Here is a 10,691-nt window from a genome sequence, read left to right on the forward strand (position 1 = left end):
TTTCACTACACTCAAACTACACTGCAGCCAATAGAAACTTCATTATTTCACGTTCTCACGCTCTGTGAGGTCCTTCAGCGTCAGCTTTCATCACAGCAGGGAGTCTGAGAGGCAGAATAAAGAGTGATGAAGAGACATGATGAGCGGGAGAAGTGTGTATTTGGTTTGATGGTTGGACGGGACAAACAGTCAGGACACCAGAGTTCATGGCACATTTGAGACCAGCGTATGTATTTCAAGCCAAACCACGACCTTTCCCTGAACCTAACCTGCCGTAAACAGAGTGACAGTTTCACACATTAACGTTAACTCACAGAGCTTTATGTTTAAAGTGTCACCAGACGGCACATTTAAGCCCTGCGTGCTGAAAAATGACACTAAAGGCCTTAAAAAGCGACGAGTCGGGAGCGAGAACGAGCAGATACCTGACAGCAAACAGGAAGTTATGATATGCATGATTATGAAAGGACAGATGACAGATAAGAAACGCTGCTGAGCGACCGCAGGCGGCAGCTCATCGCTCGTCTCCGTCAGCAGCTCGTGTCCATATGTCTGCGGTTAGAAAACAAACTCGGACGAAACCAAACAAGCCAACACATTTACAATGTACACAGACGAGTTTCCAAAAATACAAGCAGCCTGAAGGAGGGCTGCCACGCTGCAGGAGTGGCCACAGGTGTACTATGGACAGAGAGGGTGTGGCCGCTCACTGCTGCTGAGTTTCACCTGAGGGGAAAATAAGCACGTCTCACCAGTACTGCAGCAGCGGCAGGCCTGAGAGGACGCTTCTCCTTCACTTCAGGTATGTCTCTGTGCTGAAGAACGAACCCTTTGTCTCCTCTCGGCTTGTTCTGCACTGATATTCACCTTCATTCCAGACCTCACTCGCTCTTTAAAGGGAGCAGACGTAAGAGCAGAAAGCCTTTGATTCTGAGGTGCGTGTTGGCTTAAAGATAAACTCTGGATCAGAGACCTCGCAGCGGAGATCTTTGCGCTTCCATGAAATCAAATTAGAGACAGAAAAACAAGCTTTCAGAGGAGGTAAACAGTCACTGAACTTCCCTTCATGCTGCTTTCAGGGTCATAATGCAGCCTGGATTCACAAGTGTGGGGCTAAAGGTGGCCATGCTGTTCCTGGTAGCACTTCACCTGAAGACAGGTGAGTCTGATATTTTCACTCTCAGGTTTAGGTTTCGGGGAAGAGCGGACATGTCCTTAAATCCACTCGCTGTTTACCAGAAGATCCTTCAGGGCAGGTAATACGTGATCGCTGACAGAACAGGTGTTCTGGGTCGTACCTGTGTGGTCTGTGGTTCAGGCTGAAGGCCGGCAGGTCTGACGTGCTCTCAGCTGATGATCAGGTATGAATACCATGGCTGAATTCCATTACGGTCGGTCAATAAAGCACGTAGATGAAATGTGGGCGGCTGACGACACCTCGCAGCTCGTCTCTGTCACGCTCCTGCCGCTAATGGTCGAACTGGTGTGTTAAAGTAAAACTTTATTGTTCCCAGTGGAGAAGGTCGTGCCAGGCCTTAAACCCGGGCTGAGAGCGTGCAGCAGAGCGAAAGTAAGCCGAGCGCATGCAGACGTGCAGCCCTGAAAGCTCCACGCTGTGCAGAGCGACTGTGAACCTGCTGGTTTGGGTCAGCGAGGAGCTGCAGGCTCTGAGAGGCCGGGAACACGCTCGCTAGCAGGTTAGCTTAGCTGCCTCTCGGAAAGCAGGCCTTTCTTAGACTCCAGCATTTCGCCTGAGGGGGCTTTGGCAGTGTAAACATTTGAGTGACTAATTAGAGCTTTTTTCAGACTCCCTTCATCAAACGCTTTCATAAAAACCTCTGACGTGCTTTGTTTTGTTGCTGTGAAGTGCTTTCAGAGCGCCACAGTGGATTCAACGATGAGCGGTGTCAAAACAGGCTGATTTGATTTATCCACACGGTGCATTAAGACTTTAGCGAAGGTTAGAGGTCTAAATGTGGAGACGGTGAAAAGCGGTTTGCTGCAGATGCCTGAGAGTGACAGCGTTACCAAGATAAATAACCTGATGTGTTGAAATGTGTTGACACCTAATAATAATCAGGACTGCATTCTTTCTATAAACGGCGAGCGATGAGCGGTGATTAAAATCCGTGGCCATGAACAGTGAGTCAGCAGGGCGTGAGTTTTAACTGCCACTGTCAGGTGCATTTTTCATGTTTGCTCATCTGCCTCCATCATCATTGATTAATACAGAGCATCTCTGACAACTAATGAGCTTCGAGAGTTTCAAATTAACACGTAAGTCATTTTCACAAAAACATCATTTTTGCTTTTATTCCAGCTCCAAATCCTCAGTTTGACTTAAGAGGCCAATTAGTCTCAGATCAGCACCCCGTCCCGTCTGAGGCTGTTTACGAGCGCAGACCCAGAGCTGGAACGCCGTTAAATGGAACAATATTAATGTGTTTGAGAGAGAAATGAGTCTGTTTTATGTCTGTCTTTCCTCGCCGGATGGCTGCGGAGCGAGAGGAAGCGTGTGTGATGAATTAAACAAATCTGAACTTCTCTTGACCGTCAGATGTGACGGAGGCGATGGAGGTGACGTCTTCAGGACCGCAGACCATCCAGAAGGCCAAAGGGGAGACGGTCAAACTGGGGTGCACCTACACCCCCGGCCCCCAAGACACAGGAGAGCTGGACATCGAGTGGTCCAACGTCAGGCCGGACATGACTCAGAAAGACATACTGGTAGGTTTGAGAAGACAGAGGCGGGTCGCAGGGAAACCTGTCCGTCATTAGCATTTCCTCTGGGCTGCGTCAGTGGAAAAACCTGCTGTGGAGACGTCTCATCACTCAAGGCGATCTCTGCATCTCAGATCTTATCCTACACAGGGGCCCAGACGCACCAATACGGCGACCCCAGCGTGTCCAGCAGGCTGCAGTTCACTGGGAACCCGAACCTGGGCGACGCCTCCATCTCCATATCCGACGTGAGGGTGTCGGACACCGGCACTTACCAGTGCAAAGTCAAGAAGGCGCCCGGAGTGGACACGCGAAAGCTCACCCTGGTGGTGATGGGTGAGGAGGAATTCCTTTTGACCGGTTTTACCTGTTCATTTTCCCAGACGTCTTGTTCTTCTTTGACACGCTGCTCTCACTCACCTGGAATGTGGAGGCTGTTTCTGCTTTGTCCTCCCGTCTCGCTCAGCGAACACGCCTTTCTCTACGGGCGCACCTTTAGCTCCACGATGAACTGAAGCGCTGAACTCTAAAAGCTGCATTTATTTCCTTTCACCAGTGCCCCCGTCTGAGCCGAAGTGTTGGGTGGAAGGCCCCGAGGAGAAAGGTGGCCCCGTCTCCCTCCGCTGCAAATCCTCTCAGGGATCCACCCCGCTCAATTATGTGTGGAGGAGAGAGAGCGGAGGTGCGATGCCGTCCACTGCAACCCAAGGTGAGGCAGACAAAAAGGCTTTCCTGTAATACATTAATGATTAGTGCAGCGCGGCGAGCCGCTCATCCAAACAGCTCCACGCTGCACTGCCTCGCCTCCTCCGTGAGACGCCTTCCACGACGTTTGCACACCAAAGCAATGCAGGAATAAAGCTGTCACCTGGATGCATGTGTCACACGCTCTTGGGGACGGGCTTTTCAGGCAGGAGCAGCTTCAACTTAACAGCAAACCTGCAATAATCAACAGCTAGCCTTTTGGGACCAGGCTATTAAGTGATGCTTTACGATAGTGGAACATGAGTGCTTTTGCACACAAACTTAAGACTTTACAACGTCTCCAGTCTCACTTTCTTCGTCTCAGAGGGCGAGCTGTACCCAGCATGCCATTCGACGGTGTAACAGTCAATAAGGTCCCCTCTCAGTGCACTCGCTCACACGGTGTGTCCTGACACTGCAAATCGATTTGCTCTGTAGATCGCAACACTGCACCTCCTCAGGTCCTCAGCAATATACCTTCCATTACATAGTTGCAGTGCAGGAATATACGTGTCACTTCTGTGTAAAAGCTCAAGCACACTTAGAAATGAGCATTTCAAACAGAAATAGCCTCAACTTAATAGCAATAATCAACTGGCTGCAGTTAGTGCTAACAGCTAGCTATTTAGCATCAGCTGTTTAGCGACCTGGGACCAGGCTATTCCCTGGAACAAAAGATTCATTCTGAAAGTTGCTTGACAGGCAAACAGAACGACAGACTTACAAGACTTAGCTGCAACGTCTCCGGCCTCACTTTCTTCATCTGCTCCGTGGCGATCAACGGAGAGAGAGCCGTACCCAGAATGCCATTCGATGGTGTAACAGTCAATAAGGCCCCCTCTCAGTCAGCACACCAACGGTGCACCTCCTCTGATCCTCAGAATTGCACCTGCACAGTGTGACGTTAAACGGATCAATGGTTGTCAGACAGACAGACAGACAGACAGACAGACAGACAGACAGACAGACAGACAGACAGACAGACAGAGACTCTTCTGTCTCAGATGCTTTGTTTGTTTGCATGCTTGTGCTGAATGCTGTCTCCTTTCATTCAGACCCGCAGACCGGGGAGCTTTTGATACAGAACCATACAGACAGCAACGTTGGAAGTTACGGGTGTGAAGTGACGAACGCTGTCGGCAAAGCGCAGTGTAAATATGCGCTGCATGCGTACAACCGTAAGTCTGTGAATATCATAATCTAATTTTACTCCAAAGCACTTCACGCTCAGAGGAGCCGTTTTATTTTCCGCCGCTCAGTTTAAATGTTTGCTCTCGTCTGAAAGCGAGTTGTAGCCTCACACGAGGGCCTCATTCATGAGCGCACAGAGGGAGAGCTGCACTGCTCTGACCGCATGTCCTCTCCTCCAGCCACCGACAGGGTGGGAGTCATAGTCGGGGCGGTCATCGGCGCCATCCTGCTGCTGCTCCTCCTGCTGCTCCTCATCTGGCTCCTCGTCTGCTGCTGCCACAAGCGCCGCTATGAGAAGGAGGTGGCAAATGAAATCAGGTAGGGTGTCAGAGCTGGAGAGGGTGTCAAACGGTGGAGATACTGTGAGGTCACGTGACTCAGACCTGTGTGACGTGTTGCTTCAGGGAGGACGTCCAGGCCCCGGAGAGCAGGCCCAGCAGCAGGAACTCCAGCTTCCGCTCAGTGCTGGGGTACCGCACCCACCCCGGGGTGCACTACAGCTCCGTGAGGAACCACGGCGTCAGAGAATCAGGCCGCAGCGCCGTCTATACAGCCGGGACGAACGGCACGCTGCAGCCCGCTGCTCTGGTGGAGAACCCCCCCCTCAAATACGACCATCGATACGGATACCCCGTCTAACCCGGTCCAGGCAGACTTTTTTATTTTTAGCATGAAACTGCACCTGAAGAAAAGACTTTGTACAGTATGGATGTGACAAATGGTGCAATGCTACATATTTAACTGGAGAGTAATGGGAGTGCTGGTATCCATCTGCTCATAGATCTAAGGTTCATGATGGACTGCAGCGCGTCGCTGCTGCTGCTGCCAAGAAAAGGCTCGACGCTGATTCTGTTTAAACTGTACAGGTACAAACAAATGTCTATTTTTATTCATGTTTTTCTGTGACACATGAAGCTCAATCAGTTTTTTAACGTACAATAAAACATTTTGTAAGCGATCGTAAGTCAGTGAGGAGAGAAGCGTCTCACTGAGCGTTCAGGTCTGATCGACCTCTGTGACAGATGACAGTCAGACATATTGATCGAGGGGATCATCACGCGTCGTCCCAGGTGAAAAATACTACACTTAAATTAGACGTCTTGAAAAATTTACAGTAGTACAACAGTAGTACTAAGTACACTTAGTGCTATTTATGTCACCCTCATGTATTATGTAAATGTACACGAGTCGTCCTTGAGTACACATGAAGTGATAGTATGCTAACTTTATACAAACTGAGGTACACTCATGAGTACTCAGAACACACTCGCAGTACGACTGTATTATATCACCAATGTGTTGGAAATATACTTAAATATACTTCAAACGACGTGACATTAAAGTGCACTTTATTTAAGCATGCTAATGTATTTTAAAGGACTTGAAAATAAGTATCACTATTGCAGTACAATTTATAATTCACTTACAAAAAAGTACACTTTTAAAATAAGTACTATGAAATACCACTTTATTTATGTAGTATATTCATTTTTAGAACGTTCTTTAAACGCAGCACAAACAGTAAAAGTGTCCTCGTAATGACTTGTTCGTCAAGGCTCAGCCTTTAAGTATAGCTCTTTCAGGACTGGATGAAGCAGAATGACACCAGAGCTGCTGCACAGAAAGAATTTACTTTCATTACATTAAAACATTAAAAAGAATTCAATTTAAATGTCACACAGAAGAAAGGAAAACCAAAAACCCTCCGGCTGAGTGGAGTCTGCAGAAGAAACCACGGTGGAGAACCCTGACGCAGAACACGCTCAGTTCTCCTCGAGTAGTCTCACACAGAGGAACGGAGAAACACACGGCTGAGCCACGAGTCCAGGAAGTCTCCCCTAAATGCTGCTGGCATGATGAGCCCAACACACTGCAGGTGTGCAGGTAATGAGGTGGGACCAGCAGTGAGCGTGGAGGACACGCCCAGCCTGAGACGGACGGACGGACGGACGGACGGACGGACGGACGGACGGACGGACGGACGGATGCTGAGGGAAGGGGGTGAGAAGAACACCAGGAGAGACTAAAAGCATTTTTATGCTTAAATCATATTTGTAACAGGCTGAAGTTTGCTGCTGGTTGGCTGAGGTGAGGCCGGTGCTGTTGGCGTGTTGAAGGTCGGATGTGTGCCTGATCAGACAAACAGTCCGTCTGCTGAACAGAAGTCCTATTTTCAGACCTCTAAGTGAATCGATGCGAAGTCAAACTTGGAGCCGCTCTGACTCAGACAGTGAACGCAGCGTTGCCTCTGATCCTCTTTGTGTGTTTGCGTCCTGGAAAATTTTTCATTTGCAGAACAAAGTGCTGCAAAATTGCCTGGTTCGTGCTGCTCGTTCCTCCGGTTTGTGCGGAGCTGCCAGTAAACTCGTCCTGAGTCGAGCAGCCAGCGTTGGAGGCTGGAACCTGCAGGAGGATCTCTGAGGATCCAGAGTCAGCACCGAGCCCGCGGCCCCAGCCCTCGCCTGCGCCGGCCTGCTCTCATCTTCAAAAGGTGTGTGTTGAATTAATAAGCGGTGAGCATTGGTGTGCCCTCGATGATGAATTCAGCCAGGGGCCCCCTGAAGGGCCGGGCCCCCCCGCGTGGATCTGTGAAGGCTGGACGCTGCTCAGAAACTGTTTCAAATGATCAGAAATCAAACGCAGCAGAATTAGACTTTCCACTTTCGACACGCTGAACTTTCAGATGAGCTGTTCTGGAAAATTCAATCAGCAGCACTTTGCCCCCACGCACACACATTAAACATGTGTGCCTCTGCAGTGCTTCTGACTTGTTCACTTCAAATGAAGACAAATTAAATCCACTTTTGGTTTGTGTCTTTGTTTGCTGAAGTCAGATTGGTGAAGAAACGCTCATCCACAGGAGGAAGCGGCTCTTTTAATGTGCGAACACACGTCTGTCCTCTGATTCATGCGTGAACTGAGGAAATAAATCCAATAATTAATCACAAATCATTTTCTGGAAACCTCACCCCAGAAACCACATCGTCTCTTCTTTCAATAAGAAGTTTTGTGGAGGGCAGAGCTTCTAACAGGGTTAATTTGTTTTTTGAAGAGAAGGCACTCACTGCACAGCGTTCCCTCACATTTACATTCAAAGAGCTTCTGCGAGAAGAAGAGCTTTTTCCTGCTCTACGGTGATCAAGTCAAGGTGCTATCCATGCTGAAAACCCAGGAGCACGACCTTGGCCTGCCATTTTAGTTGTTTATGTCATTAGGATCCTGTTAAACGATTGGATAGTTTTGCCTGTAAAACTAAATATTTAATAAAACATAACCTTAAATACAATTAAAGCCAACATGTTGCTCAAAGCCTGCCTGCGAGGTCGGTGTCCTCCACAGCACGAGCTCCAGCGGCGCATTAGCGAGGCTCCTGAAGGTGACTCAAAGGTGATTTGCTTTTCTTATCAGGTAAATAGGTGTGTGTGTGAGCGTGTGTGTGTGTGTTGCTGTGTGTGTGTGTGTGTGTGTGTGTGTGTGTGTAAATATGTGGGCGAGCTGCAGGAATAACCATTTGCATGCGGCGTCCGGTTGTGCGCGGCCTGCGGATCGGCCGAGCTGTCATGCCGCACTGATCGGCGTACAGTAAAGTCACCGGATATTCATAATGAGGACGAGTCCTGCGCACCGCGTGGATGCAAATGCACCATCACCACCACCTGTGGCCATAACCCATGCAAATCATGCTCATATATAAAACCCCAGTCGGGAACAGCGATATCCAAGGACTTCACCTTGCTGCGTGCATCCTGCACACATCTCCAGGCTAGGATTAGTACTAGGATAAACAAAACAAAGGATTCTTCAATCGCAGCTGAAGGTATTGAGTCAGACGGCGTGTTGTGATGACTAGCAGGCACAGAGGCAGAAACCTTGAGTCGGATTCAGAGCGGTGAAAAGCCTCATCCAACCTGTGGGAGCTCCATTTGAGGTAAAAATGGAGGATGCGTCTTACTCTAATTGCTGCAACCTTCTCGTCTCAGCTTCACTCCCTCTTGCATGTGACCGCCCAAACTGTAGATTTCACGTGTGTTTTTAACCAGAACAAAAGCGTTGGAACGATCCGTTCACGAGCTGAATGTGTGAATCTTTTCCGCAGGCCCTGCAGACAGACTGTGACTGATTCCATTCTGCAGCACTGAAGAATCGTCGGCTTTGGCCTGCGTGTGCATAATTCTTTTTGCATTCTTGTCATTTCTTTGAACACAGCGATAACAGAACGCTTCATGGCCGCACACAGACGGCTGCGTTCCACGGAGGTGTAGCTTATTCTCATGAGGGTTCACTCTGCAGAGAGTTTGGGGAAGTATCGTTATGTTTGGGGGAAATAAACTGGCCCTGTGGGCGATGACAGGTCTGCTGGCCGTCACCACCGTCTTCTTCAATGTCTACATCTTCCTGATGAGCCTGCGGAGCCACAAGCAGAAGAAGCAGTGGAGTCCCAGTGAAACCATCATCACGGCTCTGTCGGTGGCCGACGTGGCTCACCAGCTGGTCTGTTACTTCTGGATGAGCATGGACGAGGTGGACAGCGAGTGCCACATCGCCCAGAAGCCCTACACCATCATGCTGCTGCTGATCTACAGCCTCAAGTTCACCATCATGTGGGACACCAGCTTCCTCACGTTCTACTACAGCACCAAGCTGGTGAGCACCCCCAACCGCTGCTACACGCACATCCAGGCCACCATCCTGAAGCACGTCACCTCGGCCGTCCTGCTCATCCCTCTGTGCGGCCTCTGCACCTGCATGCCGATGCTCGTGGTGTTTCGCCCTGACAACCACACCTCGGCCAACATGGACTGTGGGGTTTTAGTGCCCGACACCCGCCCGGGGCAGATCTACGAAGCCACGTATCTGCTGCTGGCCGACGTGCTGCCGGGGGTGCTCATGGTGAAATGCTGCGTCTCCATCTCCGTCCACCTGGCCGTCCATCTCCGTCACATGAAAGCCAGCACCAACGGAGCTCACGGCCCGAAGCTGGGCTCCCAGATGAGGGTGATCCAGATGGCTTTATCTCTGGTGGCCGTCTTCATCGTCTTCCTCGTGGTCGACCTTTACGTCCAGTACCAGATAGCGGTGAACCACGAGAACGTCCTCACGCTCACCTTCTTCTTCACGTCCGTCTACACGACGGTCACCGCCACGGTGCTGATCTATGGGAAAAAGACCTTTTGGAAAGCTCTGATCCGTGAGTTCAACGTGTGCCTGGATGAATATCCCTGTTTGTCTTGTCTGAAGGTGCCGGAACAAAAAACTAAGCCCAGCGTTCCTGCAAAAGTTAAAAACTGAGAAGCCAATTTGCTTCACTCTGGAGGTCTTTGTGCTGAAATCAATTGGTCATTGTCTGAACTTATTAAAAACTTTGAAAAAACTTGTTCTTTTATCTTTTGTGCTCACAATTTCAGTAATGACTACTGTCCCGCTGCATCGCCATTAATTACAATTTCTCACATCAGTGCTGTGTTTTAGCTGTGCCAGCTGGTGAGAGCAGGGAGGGCAGAGCCGACGCACCGATCACAGGTGACCGGCTCTCCATCCGAACCTCAGACTCATCAGACTGCACCTACCAATGAATATTTCAGCAGGACAAATAATAGTCGGGCCTGTAAAAGAGATCCGAGCCGGGTTGCCTGGACATGATGTAAGTCCGCACCCATCTAAAAATGTTAAAAAATACATGTGACTGTGGTGAGTGTACAGAGCGTATTAATAAAACAGGAACGTATGCACAACCTGAATTCTTGTTTTTCTTTCATCACAGAGGGTTTAAGAGTTCTTCCTCCGTCAGTGTGCAGGTAGTTTAAGGTGCACACGGGGTCAGCGGCAGATTGACTGGAACGCTGCCGCTTTGACAGCGACCAGCGCTCGAAGCTGCCGCCTCCTCTTCTTCATCCCCGTCCTCAGCAGACGTGTGTCTGTCTGCACCCCACAGCTCTCAGGTGTGACGGTGTGTAACTGTGTGCGTTCCTGAAAGGTGCGCTCGTGCCCAGCAAACCCAGCCTGAGTAAACAGAGGTTTAAAAAAAAAAAAATCAG

General features: G+C 49.6%; 2 protein-coding genes across 2 annotated transcripts; both read left to right on the forward strand.

Annotated features, from left to right (window-relative positions):
• The first annotated feature begins 1,070 nt into the window (after nt 1-1,070).
• On the forward strand, nt 1,071-5,572 carry vsig8b (V-set and immunoglobulin domain containing 8b). The gene is made up of 7 exons (XM_070964943.1): nt 1,071-1,159; nt 2,558-2,727; nt 2,856-3,057; nt 3,278-3,430; nt 4,521-4,643; nt 4,836-4,974; nt 5,061-5,572. Exons 1-7 carry the CDS (start codon nt 1,087-1,089, stop codon nt 5,293-5,295), a joined length of 1,095 nt encoding a protein of 364 aa, XP_070821044.1. The 5' UTR covers nt 1,071-1,086; the 3' UTR covers nt 5,296-5,572.
• A 3,395-nt stretch (nt 5,573-8,967) lies between these two features.
• tas2r202 (taste receptor, type 2, member 202) lies at nt 8,968-9,945 on the forward strand. The gene has a single exon (XM_070963834.1). The coding sequence runs from the start codon at nt 8,968-8,970 to the stop codon at nt 9,943-9,945; it is 978 nt and encodes a 325-aa protein (XP_070819935.1).
• Nucleotides 9,946-10,691: the final 746 nt, after the last annotated feature.

Source organism: Chaetodon trifascialis, chromosome 6 (genome assembly GCF_039877785.1).
Source record: "Chaetodon trifascialis isolate fChaTrf1 chromosome 6, fChaTrf1.hap1, whole genome shotgun sequence".
In the NCBI taxonomy this organism is placed as follows: Eukaryota; Metazoa; Chordata; class Actinopteri; order Chaetodontiformes; family Chaetodontidae; genus Chaetodon; species Chaetodon trifascialis.